The 18605-nt window shown below is 34.7% G+C and overlaps 1 protein-coding gene across 9 annotated transcripts in view; it reads right to left on the reverse strand.

Annotated features, from left to right (window-relative positions):
* ACSS3 (acyl-CoA synthetase short chain family member 3) overlaps positions 1-18605 on the reverse strand; it is a 154553-nt gene that overhangs the window by 44851 nt on the left and 91097 nt on the right. For all 9 annotated transcript variants that reach the window (XR_014017116.1, XR_014017117.1, XR_014017118.1 and 6 more), the window contains 2 exons: positions 13925-14076; positions 4740-4843 (listed from right to left, as the gene is read on the reverse strand). Coding sequence is in view for 6 of the 9 variants with exons in the window: in XM_081249922.1 (XP_081106048.1) it covers positions 4740-4843; positions 13925-14076 (256 nt within the window). In the remaining 3 variants the exon portion in view is untranslated. The remainder of the gene's footprint in view (positions 1-4739; positions 4844-13924; positions 14077-18605) is intronic.

Genomic DNA, 18605 nt, shown 5'->3' on the forward strand with positions numbered 1-18605 from the left:
ACTATAATGAATTATTCCAATTTGTGGTTTTGATTCTTGTAAAGAAAAGATACTGCTGCCTTTAAAAAATCCTGGGCTAATGGGTCTTCTCCAGATACACCTAAGGATAAGGACTGAATTTGGTCAGCTTAACCAATTTTTGTGGGTTAGAACTCTTGTCCCAGTTGTCTATCCTCAGGAAGTATATCCTACCAAACAGTGCAAAAATAAGGATTATCAGGTCAAGTAGCCTTGACACGTTTTAATAATATGGTATTAGGATGTGTGTGCCTTTAGGATCAATGATTTTGATTTAAGGACCAGCGTGACTGAACTTTGCTGGAGCCTGTGGGTCCATTTTAGTAAAATCCAGAATTGTCAGATTCTTCCTCAAAGGAGGAGCATTTAGGCTATATATAGAACATAGTTACTTCAGAACTAGCAACTGCAACTAAAACTGCAGCAGTTCAATCAAACAGGGAGAGAAATGCTGTGATTACTTCAAGATATAAGAACTCAGCAAAGATGGCTCAAGGCAGATAAAGTAAGATCAATGGCCACCAATGTCTCAATCCATTAGGAGATTACCATTTTCTCATTGAAGTCCCTCCTAGGGGTTTTAAAAATTCTACGAAGAATTCTACTCCTCCATTAAAGTGATGGAAACAAAACAAACAAGAAAATCACCCAGTGCTACTCAAGTTGGTGGTCATTACCTCATTTCAATTACTTCATCACTATGGGGTGGGCAGGGCATCACTTAAAACACTTGAACATAAGGTTTGTTTCTTCTGATGGAAACCACACAGATTTGTTTTGCTAGCAGGTGGAAAGAATCATCGATTCTTTTGATCTAAACCCTTCACCAAGTTGTCCCTTATAAAAGCTACTGTGGAACTTGAGTATTCTAACTTTGCAGTGGTTATCTTTATTTAAGTGACAGATAGCAAGTAAAAGAATAAAGTGTTTCTACATAAAATTAAATAACATTACAAAGTGGGATACCAAACTTTTTTGTTGCAGTCATTTCTAAACTAGTGCCATGTCTTACAGTAAACAGGAAGGAAAGAGAGAAAGAAGGAAGGAAAAAGAAAGGGAAGAGAAGGGAAGGCTAGAAGGCAGGAAGGAAAGAAGGAAGGGGAAAAAGGAAGGAGGAAACTTCAAAAAGGGATAAGGTCGACTATGTTTTGGGTTTTAGTACTTAGTTGTTTAATTTTTTTTCTTTTTTTTTTTGTACTAGGTGATTCACTCAAAAGGAAAACAGTTCCTTCATAGGCATCTTAAATAAGAAAAAAAATTCTTGCAAAGGACACAATGCACTGCACTGACAGTTCTTCCTTTGTGCTGTTTGATTTCTGGAAAAGCTCATCTTAGTACTAAAAATGATCTAAAACAGTACAGGGTTGTATCTGGTGATTGTACAACTGAGGATAATGAAGTTCTGGCTGTTTATTTCTTTGTACACAAATTATCATATCTTAAGGGAACAATGATCATTCTCTTAATTTCCCCTTTTCAAATTATGATTGTAGCACCTCTATTTCTTAACCCCTATTTAAAAAAATGAAAAATTCAGTCAATAATCCAGATGCTTCCAATCGTCTTATGGATAAATTACTATGAAGATAAAGCATCTGAGTAAATGACAGTTTGTCTATTACCCAGAATTATGAATCAAATATATACAACTCTCCTATATAAACTTAACAAGACCAATTTCCTTCATGAGAGCATTAAATGTTTACATTATTAAAATCCAAAACAAGGGGTTAATGCTTCAGTGGTGTTGAACAGAGACAATTCTTTATTAAAATGCCCCTACAAGGAGTTGATCTGTTCTCGGATTTTCCACAGATTAGTTCTCAATTTAGAATCTTAGGTATTATTTAAATCAGACATCAAAGAGTGTTGATATTAACAGATCAAAAGAGGATGTTAGTCACTAGAAATCTGTTGTTGCTAATAGAAATTTCACTTGGGTAACAAAAACAACACTGTAATATAAATGGATTGACTGCAGAGTGCCTTCTTATAGCCCAAGTCACAGGAACTAATCAATTTTCACTCATACATTTTAGTTACTCAACATACCCCTTACTAATTCCAAATTACCCATCACAGTGTCTTAACAACTCATTTGTACACATATATTAATGTAATCAGAGAGCAAATTCATAAATTATGCATTGTATGGAAGGCTCATAAAAGTGTGCGATTGTATAAAATAATATCAATTTCTAAGTCAATAACAAGTAACAGCAACCTTGTAGAAGACTTGAAATTTTAAATAAAGAAAAATATTCCTTTGGGCAAAGCTTCACCTTCCTTCAAATGTTATCAGGTTTTTGCTGATCTACCTCTTGGGGAAGTGCATGACCATCTATTTGATATGTAAAATATTAGGAAATTCATAAACGTGCTAGAAATATCAAAATTTTCTTTCTTTTTTCTAAGAGTTAATAATAACCCATAAAGTGCTTGCCTTTCCCCCATTAATCTGATATCACCTTAAGAAAGGTGAACAGTTGCAAATATTAAACTTCAGTATCACTTTGCAATTATTTACCACAACATACAACTTTGGAAATATGGAACTGATTTCTTCTATGCAAATGAATAAAGATTCTAACTAAATTTTCTGTTAGTAGCAGACACCTGCACCACGTAGGATAAATTTCTTTTATAAAGGACAAAACCACTAACCTAGCTAGCTAGCTAGCTACCTACCTACATACCTATCCCTATGTATGTATCTGTGTACTTCAGTTGGACACAATATCAAATGCTGTAAAATTAAATGTGGGGGGTGGAAAGAATCCATCATTATTAGTAGAAATCCACTCTGTTTTCCACAGTAATGAGCAGCCATTCAAAGCACACTGACATAATGTGTCTATTAATTCCTTCTGAACAATACGTCAAAGAAAAATTGCAAACTCATGTGGAACTCAGTACCCACCAGAAACCTCTTATGCTTGTTTCTCAGGATTCAGCGAGCTTTTTTGTAAGGCTGGATGCACTAACTACATACATCTGCACAGGCTATTATGTGCAACGATATCAGTAAGCAAAAGTAAAGGAATCAAAATTTTATTTATTAATGTGTCCGTTGCCTTCAACAAGCTTTAGCATAGTCACCTTTAAGGGAGCCAGGGGTGGGGAACAGAACTCTTCTGCAAGCATTTGTGTAAGGTCACTGTGTATTGGAAACAAGTTGTATGTTGACCAGGAAAAGAAAACCACCTTGGAAAACCATCTTAAAGGTGATAAAATATTTTCCTCTTTATGCCCAGAAAAATAACTGTTAGAACTTTCTGGATGAATAGGGGATTCATCAAGTCTATAAACACTCTTCCTTGCAGAGGCAATAATTCTTCACTTGTTTTTTATGTATTTTACACATAGCACTGCTCTTTCTCCAAATTGAATCTTACCTTTTTTTATTTCCCAAATAGTTACAAATCTGAATTTAGATAAGAAATTTCTCCCTTAGCAAATCAAATTACAGAGAATAGAAAGTTTCTTTCTGATTTGCATGTTATTTAAAGAACATGTATTCTGCTCTGATCATTCATTTTATATTTCATATTATAATGAATATAGAAAACACATTTTCCAAAAGAGCAATATCCAAGGAAATATAAAAGTATAATTTATCAGAATCAAAGAATTCTAAAATATTAAACACTGAACTTCAGTGTTAGTCTCTCACTTGATCTTCTAGATCTTAAAATCAGACCTAATTTTTGCTAGAATTTTAAAAATCAGACCTAATTTTTGCTAGAAATTTTATTAATTTTTTAATCCAAATTTGATGCCCTGCCCCAAATGCTCAGAAGATGGAAATTCTGAAAATACTAATATACAATTGTTGATCTTATTAGTTGAACTAAGTAAGACTGAACTGAAATATACACATAGGAAGGCTGTAAAGGCTCTGATAACTCATAGCTACTTTCAGTGGGCCAAATGGAAAAGTCAACAAAATCACTACATTCGGTGACAAGCAAAACAGATTCCAGGTAAACTACTTACTTTCACATATGTACACAATCATTCTTCAAAAGAAGCAGCAGAAAGTCTTATTTTATCTGTACCAACGTTTTATTCTATCCACTTAATATGATAAGCTGTTTCCCAAGGATCAATTAGTGGGAGGAAAATAGAGAATAAATAAGTAAATAAATAAATTACATATATAATGATAAGCGTTTTGGTGAAAAATACATTTATCTGTTGAGTGCTAGGCAGAAGAGATTTGATTTTATTGATCATAAGAAAAGAGCCAGAGAACCACAGGAAATCCTATAAAAGAAACAGTGCTTTAAAAAAGTACTCCTGCAGCAGTGTGCAGGGTTATAGGAAAGCAGGGAGCATAGAGATGAGTGATGAGGATAATTTAAATCAGGGTAGATGACAGTGCGGCTGCTGCAGCTCAGAGGCAATGGGAGTACTGAAGATGGGATGAATCCAAAGGGAAATCTGAGATTTAGTGACTCACTGGATATATGAAGCAAAGAGGATGAGAAGCAAAAGTGGTCTTCAGGGCTTTATACCCAGGGACCAAGAGAATGGTAGCAACAATGTCATTTAAGAAGACTTTTTAACAAAAAGATAAAGAATCGCTTATTTCTATCGAAACCAGAACCACCTGATTTCTGAGTTTGTGCCTGATGGTCGTAATTCAGAATTTCCTCCTATCTTTTCAGTGCCTCCGAGCATGTCTGCAATATTTATGTATGTGTTTGGAAAATGCTCACCAGTTTGCCACCAATGGTCTAGGACAGGTACTCTGAAGACCTTTTTGGACCATTCCAGGGTCTCCACGTCACATCGTTCTCCAGCCACAAATAATGTTTTGAACCTGAATATTAGAGAGAGAGTGAATTCAAATTATTCCTTGAAAATAAACTGAAATAATTTCATCTACCTTCTTTTAAACATTGTAGAATCTAATCACATTAATTCTGTCAGAGGAAAACACTGTAGAATGGTTGTAGAATTGTTAGAGGCATTATTTGTTTGGACGTGGTATAACTAAATGCATAGCACAGCACTGGAGAGAGATGCTTCAAAAGTAGAATTCACAGCTACAGCTTCTCACTTCTGAGAAGAGCAACTGAGTTGATCTTTGTAATATATCTGTCATATTCACCTAATAATCAAAAATGAAAAACCTTTTTCCTCCTTGATATTATCTCTGCTAATTTTAGCTCCAAATTTGATTGCTGTATTCTACTTAAGCCTATACACAAAAATACACTCTGGAGTATCAGCTAAGGCAACGAATATGCTCATAAATATGATGCACTTGCTCCTTCTCATGAGTTATTTTGGTAAAGATTATTATGATTTCCACACATATTTCCCCTATTCCAAGGACATATTTAGGAAAGATAAGTGATTTAAAAAGAAATGCCATTATGGCCTTCCAGGTTAAAAAGCCTCCTATCAAAAGGAATATATTATTACTAAGAGATGAAGAATCCTTTGCAGGGAACATCATGCCACAGTGTAGAAAGGATGAAATAGGAAAAATAGAATTGAGTTGACACTATTGGTGGTTCATTGAGAGAATGACTATTTTTTTCTTCTATTCTCAATGCCCCCATGGCCTGTCTGTCAAAGTCTGTCATACAGAGTGAAGTCAGAAAGAGAAAAACAAATACCATACGCTAACACATACATATGGAATCTAAAAAAAAATAGGGTCTGAAGAACCTAGGGGCAAGACAGGAATAAAGACGCAGGTGTAGAGAATGGACCTGATGACATGGGGAGGGGGAAGGGTAAACTGAGACGAAGTGAGAGACTGGCAGGGACATATATACACTACCAAACGTAAAATAGCTAGCTAGTGGGAAGCAGCCGCATAGCATAGGGAGATCAGCTCGGTGCTTTGTGACCACCTAGAGGGGTGGGATAGGGAGGGTGGGAGGGAGGGAGGGAGACGCAAGAGGGAAGAGATATGGGGACATATGTATATGTATAACTGATTCACTTTGTTATAAAGCAGAAACTAACAGACCATTGTAAAGCAATTATACTCCAATAAAGATGTTAAAAAAAAGCTAATAAAAGATTTTAAGAAGGAGAGTGGCACAGTGAGATTTTTGCTTTAGGAAGATGCCACTGGCAGGAGTGGGGAAGACAGAAGGAAGGTCAGGACAGGAGCCCAGGGGCCCTGGCTTTGGGAGGCTGCTGCCATCACAGAGATGGTGAGACATGAACCCAGGCAGCCCCCGGGGGCCCCCGGGGAAAAAAAGTGGAGGTCGAGATGGGGGATAATCTAGGAGGTCTGAGCAATGGGACTTATTACCACTGACAATTCCCATTTCCTCGCAAAGCCTTTTAGGAATATGTTGTATGTCACTGGAAGAAGAAAAACCAACACATAAATAAACCAAAAACCCAAACTCTCAAATACCTGACCCTAAATAAAAGTAACATTAAAGAAAACATGATTAGGAGGAAAACACGGCTATCCATGACGAATTGTAGAAGCAAAAAAGACTGAATGAAAACGTCCACTGTTCCCTGCTTTCGTGCTGCCTCAAACTGTACTAAACAGATACCTTTAACGACTGATCATTGATACATGCGTCACACTTTATCAACAGATTAACTTTAAAATATCATATTGCTGTTGTATACTATCACAGGAAAATTGAAGAAGAGAAAGAACACACACACCTATATGTACATATTGGGATTTTTGTTGTATTTTTGCCGTTTATGACTACAAGGGGTTTCAAGCATGGTTGTCTTACTAACCAACAGCGGAGCTATTCTTTGTATTTCATTGAAGGTGTAATCATTTTCTGGAGCATATTGTACCTTTTCCACCTTCTTTCTTTGTAATAGCACATGTATAACAGAATTTATTAGTCCCCAATTTTTCTTTAAGGGCAGAAGTAAATTTCCAATAGTTTGCTGTCTGAAAAAAGAAGAATATTGTGCATTTGGATGATTTGTATTAAAATTTATAAAATGCTAGGTTTGGCTGATTCTAACAGTACAGGCAAAGAACAACCAAAAGGAAGTGTTTTATGGATATCAGAGGTCACATTTCCATCATCTGCCAAGCCACAGATTACTTCAAGGAGCTCTGGATGATCCATATAGTCATGTGATTAGTTTATATATGAAACTTAATACCTAGAATTTCAAAAATATTATTAATGAAAATATAATGCAAAATATTGTCACTTAAAAAATTTTAGCACACAGTATAAAATAATTTTTGGCTAATCCAGGGATAATTAATACCTGATATTACCAGCATTTTTACAAGTTTTAATTAATTTTTTGGCTTTTTTTCCCTAGCCAAGTAAACTTCTATTAATTTAATTAATTGATTGTAATAATGAAAAAACATGCATAGCACTGATTCCTTATCTCATGATAAATTTCAGCATTATATATCTTTAAACGTAGTATTTTTATTGTTTTGCATTACACTTCTATTGCCTTCCTTATCTTTTAATTACATTAGTATCATCATGATAGCAATCTTCATAATGGCGCTAATAAGCAAAATAGAAAGGTATGATATTCAATAAAGAATAGTAAAAGTGGTGTCTGCCTTCTCTGCAAGTCAGAAAAAAATCCCTCCATTTCCATTAAAATCACTTTACTATTTATCAAAAGCAGAGGAAAATTCTGGGGCTCATTGGTAATTTAGAAAAACATCAAATAGTATAGATGATCCCCTTTCCCTAAATACACTAGAAACTATCACTCTACTTTTGTATTAGAGTTCCTAAAACTGCCCAAAGTTATTATTTTTCCCAATTACAGACTTCAAGTTGTATAAATATTAATGAGTATAAACACATTATAAACAAAGATAAAATTCAGGAATAAGACATGACTGACAATTTAAAATCTTCTAATAAATATTTAATCCAATATTATTTAACTCCTAATTCCTCACAATAAACAAAACCATGATATGTAATTTTATATTTTTATAACCAAATGATTACTTAAAAACTCAGTATAAATCTATAATTGAAAGATAAATTATAAGATAGTTTAAAGATAAACTCATGCCTAAGAGCAAGAGTTGTTTTCTTATTTTGTAAAGAACATTTAGTCCTTTAGGCTTGCAAAAAGGAACTGAAACATTTTTCAACAGTGAAATTTCTCATTAATGACCTTGCCATTATTTTATTAATATTACAAACAGATAAATGCCCCATATTAAAAAATTCAAAAATATATTTTTGTTTACAAATTCACTTCATAAAAGTGAATGGGGAGTTAGTGTTTAATGTCAACAGAGTTTCAGTTTAGAAGGTGAAATATTTGGGAGATGGATGATGGTGAGAGTTGCACAAAAATGTGAATGTACTTAGTGTCACTGAACTGTACAGTTAAATATGGTCTAAATAGTATGTTTTATATGATGTGACTTTTACCACAATAAAAAAAATTTTTAAGTGAAAATTAGCCATTTTTCACAGTAATTTGGACTCTCTGGAGAGTAAATTTACCCATATTAATTATATATGTCCTGTCTCTGCACTGTACAATATGGTAGCTTCCAGCCACCTCTGGCTATTTAAAATTTAAATTAGTTAAAATTGAAAAAAATTAAAAATACCAATTTCTTCATAGTATTAACCTTTTGTCAAGAGTTCAGTAGTGACATGTGGCTGGTACCTACTATATTGTAGACATCAGTTTTATTGGATAATGTTTCCCTAGATTGTTATATACTAATTCAATATATGAGAGATGCTCTGATAATGGTAACACATGGAAAGATGAATCTACTTCCAGATGAATAATACTAAAAGGATAAACAAAATGACAAGATACAATACCCAGAGTAGAAAAAAGGGGGATAGAGATTAATGTGAATGAGACCTATACCTCTTTCCTCAATTCTATATAAAATTGAGTATAATTCAAGACTCAAATTAAGTTGAAAATTAAGCAAAAAGGGAAACAGAAAAATGGTAATGTTGTTAAGTTAATTTTATTCCAAAATACACAGGAAGCTGCATAGTAATGGATACAAAGCCAAAGATAGATTATGGTGAAGAATTCTGAGGTAATAAAGTAAGGGCAGGGCTTCCCTGGTGGCACAGTGGTTGACAGTCTGCCTGCCGATGCAGGAGACATGGTTCGTGCCCTGGTCCGGGAGGATCCCACATGCCGCGGAGAGGCTGGGCCTGTGAGCCATGGCCACTGAGCCTGTGCATCCGGAGCCTGTGCTCCGCAACGGGAGAGGCCACAGCAGTGAGAGGCGTACCGCAAAACAATAATAATAATAATAATAATAATAAAGTAAGGGCAGAAGAAAACTAAAATGAATATTTCTTTCAAGGTCCATAAACTACCAAACAAGAGAATATTACTCTTCACTTGTGCCAACAGAAGTTAAGTAAAAAGATTATTTCAGTGATGCCTCATCAACTCTAGTTCACACAACAGAACATCATTATTTTTTCCATCAATGTCCCTGTGGTTATCTCCATCCATCCTTCATTCTGTTTTCTTCTATTACTCCCCACTAGAAAATTCAAATGACCTTTTGAAAAAACTCTCCATTTTGTTACAGTTCTTTATTGCATTTATTTTGGCTTCTGTTTAAACATAATATCCAATTATAATTAGCACAGTAACAACTATATAAATTCAACAACATACTTCATCAGTTTTTGCTGCTGCTTTTTCATATCCCATACCATTCCCCTGTGTGCATTTTTCCTGTCAAGAAAGTCTCTCTGTTTTAAGTTCTCTTAGCTTTGTCCATATGCACATTTTTCTATTTTGCCCTCAGTCCTCAATAAAAATTTGTTGTTTAACACTTCTCCCTCAGAACTTTGCAGATCTTTCGTCACCTAGCATCTACTGGCATCAGTTTGGCTTTTCCTCTTTGGTGCTCTCTTGATTCCTCTGGTAGTCTTTTGGATTTTATCTATAGCCTCAGTTCATATTTTGCAATTTTCAAATGACCTGTCCAATGAGAATTTACTTATATTTAACCTTCTTACTACTTGGATGGCACTTTCCAACTAGGATCCACATCTTTCTTCAATTCAGTAACATATTCAATTATTGGCTCTTCAACTTTCTTTTTTTTTTTTTTAACAATTCTTCCATTTTCTTCTGAAATTCTTACTAGATACATTTGTAGTTTCCTATTCTTCCCTCCAAGTCTCTTTAACTGTTCTTTCAGATTTCTTACTTTGTCTCTCTGTTTTACATGTTGGGTAGTTTCCTCAATAATATCCTGTAATTTTTAACAGTCTTTCCTTGTGCCCATATATTTGTTTCATCTATTTAGTTTACACTATCCATTGTACTTTTTAATTTTTTCATACCCAAGTTTAATAATTTTACATAAGAGTTATTAGTTTATGACTCTGATTATCCTTAACATACTTATTTTCAAGTTTGATTTGGCTATATTACAAAAATAATCTCAATTGGAATGAATCCATGTTCTGTTGATTTTATTAGCATTAGAGTTCTTCATGTGTTTGGAATTTTATTTCCCACACTCTTTTCGAAATAGAAGTTCTTTGTTTTTGTTTTTTTCTCCTCTCTCTCTCCTATGCTCACCTTCTCTGTTCAATAGGTTTGTGAGTGATATAACTATCCTCTAGAGATCCAATGCCATAATGATGATTCAGAATGATTAATCCACAGTGATACTCAGGATATATCACAGATCCTATTCTAGGATGACAGATGGGCAGTTTGGCTTTGTCTCAATCAGATCCCTAGACCAAAGCTTGCTATACATCATAGTCCCAGAAAACAAGTGAGAGTCATTATTATCAACCTCCTTTCCTGAGTGGGGAGGAACACCCCAACCCATCCTCAATCACTGAGCAAGCTCTGACTCCATGACCTAAGCAGGGTAATACTGAGTCCCTTTACTCTGCCAATGCATGCTTGTACACCTAGCAAGCCTCTGGCATCAGCCACCCTTACCGCATTGCAAATCTAATCCATTTCCAGCCCACAGAAAAGTTTATTTTTCAGCTCAGCTCTGATGCTCTGCTTCTTGTTTTTCATATTATCTCTCATTGCTGTGTAATGGGAAAAGAAAGGCTGCATCAAAGTACAAGGTACTGTGTTATCTTGAGTGGAAATCCCAACACAGAATTTTTTCTAACTTTACTAAAATTGAACTAGAAGATAATGGGAAAATAAATCACTATGATGTGACAAAAAAGAGCAGTGAATTAGAAAGCAGAAGATGATAACAGCTAAGGCAGTCTATGTTATGAAGAGTTCCAAGTGCTTTGCATGGATTATGTACCTTTTATTTTCATTATATTCTTGTACTATTACTGCTCTTATAGTCCACAAAAAAAAAGAAAGAAAGAACAGAGAGGCTCTATAACTTTCTCAAGGTCACACAGCCAGTAAGTGGTAGGTTTGAACCCAGGGAGTCTAACTCCAGAGTCAGAATCTAAATTACCATACCATACTGCCTAGTCCCAGCTTTGCCCCAGAGTAGCTTTGTAATCCTGGGAATGTTATTTCACCTCTTTGTACCAAAGTTTTCTCTACTGTGAAATGAAATCGTTACACTAGATGATTTCTCATCTATTTTTCCAAACTCTAGTTGTCTGATAAAATGAACTTACAGTTCTGGTTAGTTACCTATTTCAGAGTACCCTCTTAAATTGGGGGGAACATCTTTAAATTTATTTTAAAACCATCTTTAATGAGCTATGTAACATTTTAAAAAGAAAACTTCATCACTTAAAATGTTCTATAGAAGGAGAGATAAGCAAACTGAAAATCAATCATGAGCCTGCAATTACAATATCAAGAGAACGTCCATTCAGTAAGTTAGTATGAAATGTCTTCAACGTAAATATAAACTTAAAAGTATAGCTGTATAAGAAGACTGGGTTCTCTAACTTGGGTTCTCTCTTGTCTCTAACCCAAATAACTTTTCTTGGACCTTGGTTGCCTAGTGAGATAGTCGGATTTTGGAGGTCCCTTCTGTTTCTAACGTTCTCTTTAGTCCACAAGTGAGAATCTATCAAAGTAGATCAGTGAAGGTATTATTTGTATAGACTACAAATATATGAAAAGGAAAAGCTGCACTTATGCCATGAATGACAAGAATCCCTGGGTCAAGTTAGTTTCCTAATTTGCCTTTCATAGGAAGAGTATGTCCATGGAATTTAGTTAGGAGTGTGGGCTCTAGTCAGATCGCCTGAGTTAGTTTCTTTCTAAAGAGTTACTTAAACTCTCTGGCCCTAACTTCACCCATCTGCAAAATGAGAATAATCACAATTCCTACTTATTGTTATAACCAAATGAGATAACAAACTTTAACTGCTTATGCCTAGCACATAGTAGGTGATCACCAAGTGTTTGCATTTATTAATACTAGTCATTTGAATAATTGAGGCTGTTTATAGAGTCTGCACTCCTAAATATCTATTAAAAACATAGGTTCACATCATCATGAAAAACTTAGATGCCTAAAGACAAAGGGGCATGATTGGGGGAACTTATTGCAATTTCTCTTACCCTAAAATCTCATACTCTATGTCTATACCTATTAGTTTGAAAGAGTGATGTTTTAATAGGTATTCCAAAAAAAGGTATTCATTCGATATTGTTTGATGCTTTATATTTCAGGCAAATTAGAAATGGTTCTTGCCTTTACAGTAAAGGTTATCATCTAAAACCCATGTATAAATGGGAAAAGATGATGCAGCAAACAAGACACCTTAGCTTGCTGGTCACACATCTACATGTCCTGTAATCAGAATGCATTTGTCAGAAAAGAGACACTGCAAGAACAACAGTCACTGTTTCTTCAAAACCCCTGGAATTGTCTTAAGACGTGGAGACGATACATAGCCTCAGATGTTTTTACCAAGATCTATGTTTCTATGCTTTTGACTGAAATGGAGAAAACTAAGTTGAAATGTAGTGAATAAAGGAACAAAGAGAGAGTGAATAGAAATATAATAGAAGATTCATTTTGTGAACACATTGTATGCTCATTTTATGAACATTTTATGTAAATCCAGATCCATTTTTTCATTAAAAAAAAACAGAGGAAAAAGAAACAAATAAACAAAACCACTGACCCTGCCCAAATTGAAATCTTCTTGCTTATATCTGCAATTGCTGTATGATACCTGTTTTAACCCCTTCTTGGGCCATAGAAGCATAAAATTCATAACATCTGGCATTTAATTTAAAAAATTCAAACTGACTTAATTCAAACCCACTTTTGACTTGAAGAAACTACAAAATGCTTTTAGTTCATGATAGCAGTGACCTATTTCAAAAAGGTTCAATAAGATTTGACGTTGGAAACTGCCTTGAAGACACAAATTGCTATAATTATCTTTGAATATACATATCATTAACCTAAAATGAATGTCAATAAACCAGCACAAAAATACCTAAACTATTCAGAGCACATTATTACAAAACAATAGAAAAATAATTTCCTTCACTCTTTCAACATAGGTAATTTGGACTACAGTTTCCACGTTTTATCTCTATAAGTGAAATCAAATAATATTTCCCTCTATTTAGACTATTAGTCTATTTTCAAAAGACAGATGTTATATATATATGTGTGTATATATATATATATACATACACATATATGTATATATATATATATATACATATACTCATTTTAAGTTACACTTTGCATTTTACTTTAAGGAAAATATATAAGCTGAGTAGTTTAAAAAAGAGAACTATTTTGATAAAATTTGAACAGAAATAAACAGGATATGACATTAAAAAATATTCACAGTATAGTTAAATTTCCAACTATTTCAAAGATATGTCTAGAACAGTCATTCTTAACATTCAGAACCTTTGGCTCTTTCCATAGTGGTACTGCAGTGATAGAAAAAATATATAATGTTCAGTTATTCATTCTGATTGCAGTTTTTAATGTAATTTGCCCTGTGCATCCCGAGTTCACCTTGTCAGAGAGTACTGCTTCCCCAAGGCTGCCCCAGGGTCCTGTTGACGGATTGCTCTAATGGCAGTTGGCGCTGTAAACAAGGCAGCTACTCCATGCTCCGCGAGCACACGGAAATAAGCGCCAGCATCTGGTGTTCCCACAGGCTTCCCCTACAAGGAGATTCATTTAAAATGTCACTGGGTAAAATGTCTCATATTTCACTGACTGTTCCATACTTACACATTTAACACAGCAATATTAACAAAATGGGGATCTCAACATTGAAACTATTTTTCTTAGTTTTAAAATATTCCCATGTTCCATCATAAATAAAACAAACCAAATGCCCAGGCATCAGAGAGCCCATTTGCTCCAATACTGCATCCTAAAAGCTTTTCAAATTGTACTTTTCCTTTCATAAGTTTTGAAAGATATAGGACTGGAAATATATATATATCACATTCAAATTAATAACATAAAACAGTCTTGTATTTTCCAAGCAATTAAATACATTGTTTTGTCTGGCAGATTATATGAGAAATGTGGTTTCTATGAATTTCTAATATTAAACTTTTTTTCATGATCACTATTAAAAGTGACAATAGCAATTCTCAAAATATATGAGAAGACAGAAAAATCTGGAATCACAGTGATTTCTGAGCAATGACCTTTTCAATTAAATGAAATTTAAAAAAACTCCAAGAAAAGCAATTTCTAAGATTTTTTTTAAAAATCCAATATCTCAAAATATATAGGTTTTCCACAGCCTCAAAATGACATTATGCATGTTCAAAGGATAATCCATTCATAAAAATTTAACAATTTTTACAGACTATACAGTTCAAAATGACACAAAGTATTTTTAACTGATGTTCCTGCAAAGTGGAAAATAAGCATAGCATAAATAAATCAGTAATTCTGCAAAACTTCAAAGTGTCCCATAAAAATCTATGTTGGCCCAACCATAACCCCTCATTCCTCAATACATTCTCATCACTGATACTTCTTCCTTTGTTTCTAAAGTCAGGTGTCTGGAATGTTAATATATATATATAATATATATATTTCACAGTCAAATCCTTTTGGAAGGGGTTGGGGTAAACAGGTTTCCTATTTTGGACCATTTCTTGAGACTAAAAAGTGTTAAAGTACATCAGAAAATTCTAAGAGATGAGTGACTCTATGTAATATTTCTTAAACTTTGTCCACATCCCCCATCTGAGCATCCCATGGACCTTGTATTCTGGAAAACACACTTGGGAAACACTGAACTATGGTAAGAAAAAGAAAGGAGAGGGGAGGGGAGGGGAGGGGAGGGGAGAGGAGAGGAGAGGAGAGGAGAGGGGAGGGGAGGGGAGGGGAGGGGAGGGGAGGGGGAGGGGGGAGGGGAGGGGGAGGAGAGGGGAGAGGGGAGGGGAGGAGAGGAGAGGGGAGGGGAGGGAGGAAGGCAGGAAAGAAAAAATTTGCTAGAAGCAACTCAGAGGTCTCCCCAAATAGAGAATAATAAAGGAGTGGATGACAATATGAGGCCAACCATAGCCGTTTAATAATTTTGATTCACTATCCACTTCTAATTGGATCTTTGCTAGAGCACTATTTAGTTTTTACATTTATTTTTTTAATAGTTACCCTTAATATTCTTTAATGTAGTTATATTTTCCTTTTTTTTACTACCTCTTTGTTATATTCTGTTGCTTCTTCTCATGCTCTTTTAATACCAAAGAAGATATTTGTTGCAACTAGAAATTCATTTTTATTATCACAACTATGCCAAAACACTTGATTTCAATTTATTTCATTACTATCCCATACAGGTCAACACATTGGCATAGTATAAAAAGCTGCCAGATACAACCTGGCAACTCATGTATATAATTTAACTCACAAATTTTGAAGCCTTGAGCATATCAGCACTAACTGTATTATTTCTAACCAAGGGAGGTAAACATTTGACTTTTATTTCTTCAAATATATCTTAGGCACTGATCACCTTGTGCAGTAGATTGTGTCTTTGGAAACTTGACCTCACCCACATAAAAATGATTTGTCAACTGACCTTACGCAATTGACTTGCCCTGTCAATGCTGCCATTTTCTTGCCTGCTAAATGAGAATAAATCACTTTTCCAATATGATTCCGATAAGCTAAAAGCACTGAGATAATATTTTAAGATGGTTTGACCTCTACTGAAGAAAGATATTTTATAGCCAATTAGAGTTGAATTCCACAGCAGTGCCAGCGTCATGGGACAATGATAATATACTCACTAAAGAATGCTATTAGTGTCATAATGAAAATGCTATACCATAATGACTACCTACATGGAGGACACAATTTGATGTATTTTATAGTGCCTTCAAATTAATTGTATCTAATGATAATGAAACAATAGTTAATTAGAAATAATAGTTAACAACTGCACTATACTTTTTATAGATAATATAAAATTGTTACTGTTGCAATTCTGACCCTGCACCAAATTTCCAGCAATATTACATTTATTGAGCATAAAAAATCAAAATAACATGTCATTACAACTAGGATACTAACGGAAGTGATGCATAAAAGCTCACAATGTTTTTTTGTAAGTCAGTTGAATTAAGAAAGGTTCAATTGTTTTGTCTTTTATTGTCCATGCCCCAGAAGATCATTTGAGGCAATGAGTGATATTTCCTTATTTTGGAATTACGTTAATATTTATATATTTTCGTTTCTATTTTCTTAAAACTTCTATTTGATCTCAAATTTTGATTAAAATATAAGTTATGATACATCAAAGAAATTATTATTCCCCAAAACAGCCTGCTGATTAACACATACATTAGGCTCTGAATGATATAAACATCTCAGCAAATATAATACAGCACAGAATAAGATCTTTCATCAGAAATGATTGTTTGCATACAAACAATCATAATACATTAAACAGTGCTAATATATTAATTTAATAAATACTTATTGGTCATCTACTATGGTCTAGACACTTTTCTAAATTCTGGGAATAATTATTTGAACAAGCCAGGTAAGGTCCTGCTCTAAGGGAACTTACACTCTAGTAATTGGGGGGGGGGTGCGTGTAGTAATATTATTAAAAATTACACAGCAGGTACTATAAGCTATTTTGTGTCTAATAAAGGGAAAGACTACAGTGATAAACGTAGGACCCATATGTTCTCAGCATCTATCACCACTATCAGCTTCAGAAAACTGAAGCAACGCCAGTAAGCCTCTTTCATTATGAACTCTAAATGCAGATGACTCAATGCCTTATTGATTTGATCGAACACTATTCTCTCCTGCCCTCCAGCACATCATAGGCTCATGTGCACACACAGACATGCATGCACACATAAGCAATATGACCCCTTTATAATGCTTTTTAAAAGTAACCAGTAACATACTAAGTATGCTGAGCTGCTTGGAAAAAATGACACTGACTCCAGAACTTGCATATTCAGTAAGGGGCAATAGCTCCAAACCTATTCAATTTTAAAATAAGAAGATTCTGGGCTTCCCTGGTGGCGCAGTGGTTGAGAGTCCACCTGCCGATTCAGGGGACACGGGTTCGTGCCCCGGTCCGGGAGGATCCCACATGCCGCGGGGCGGCTGGGCCCGTGAGCCATGGCCGCTGAGCCTGCGCGTCCGGAGCCTGGGCTCCGCAACGGGAGAGGCCACAACAGTGAGAGGCCCGCGTACCGCAAAAATAAATAAATAAATAAAAATAAAAGAAGAAGATTCTAAGATTATAGGGATTTTTAACAAACAACATATACACCCAAAGCAGTAATGCAGATAACTTAAAATCTCTTTAAAACTCAATCGATGTCATTGCCAGTTGCTTTGATTCCCTGCCTCTAAACTAAAGTCTACAGTGTTGATTGCTGCCCAGAAAACAAAGGCAGAAAGCAATCCCTAAATGGCAAAGCAGAGATTATGAGCTTTCAGCTGTTATAAATCATGACTTTTTAACATCAGAGATCTATAAAATATCAACTGCTTATATTTATACTGTGGTTAGCAAAGGTACAAAGCACAGAGAACATGACAGCTCTCTTCAGGTACCAAATATCGTAAAAGTAACCTTCACTTATAATCGTCTACCACTTACTGCTTCAGTGTGTTAATGTTAATGGACCACAGATGTAAGTTCAGAGTTAGAAAACCAGGTAATGCCTAGACTTCTCACACAAGTTCCAGTGAGGTTAAGTTTTCAACACAGGAAAGTAGTGAAATACAACTTAAAACAAAGGTATACGGAAACATTAGAATTAAATTTTTGAGTAAAAAAAAATTGGCTTTATTATTAATCCTATGATTTCAGTTTATTCAAGGCTTGGGGGTCAACGGTACTTGTGATTTCTCAGACTTTGGCATAAAATTTTTGAGTCAACTACAGTTTTTGCCTTTTTGTGGCAGGATTTGAAATACATTTGGTCTCTTTTTGAACACTACTTCTGAGAACGTCATGGAAGGCATGCTTTTACTATAGTTCTAAGGTGAAGACAGCAAAAATCCCTTATGGACTAGTTCTGAATTTCATTTCAGCATACAGGTGCAGCAGTGTCAGTTTATTTATTTAGGAAGAGTGATGAAACTGACAATAGCATTTGTTGAGTTCCTACTACATGCCTGGTATCAAGGGATGCAAGTTTGGACATGCAACATCTAAACCTGAGACTTGTTAAAACATAAGCAATTT

This window comes from Mesoplodon bidens, assembly GCF_964165515.1.
Source record: "Mesoplodon bidens genome assembly, chromosome: 11".
NCBI lineage: Eukaryota > Metazoa > Chordata > Mammalia > Artiodactyla > Ziphiidae > Mesoplodon > Mesoplodon bidens.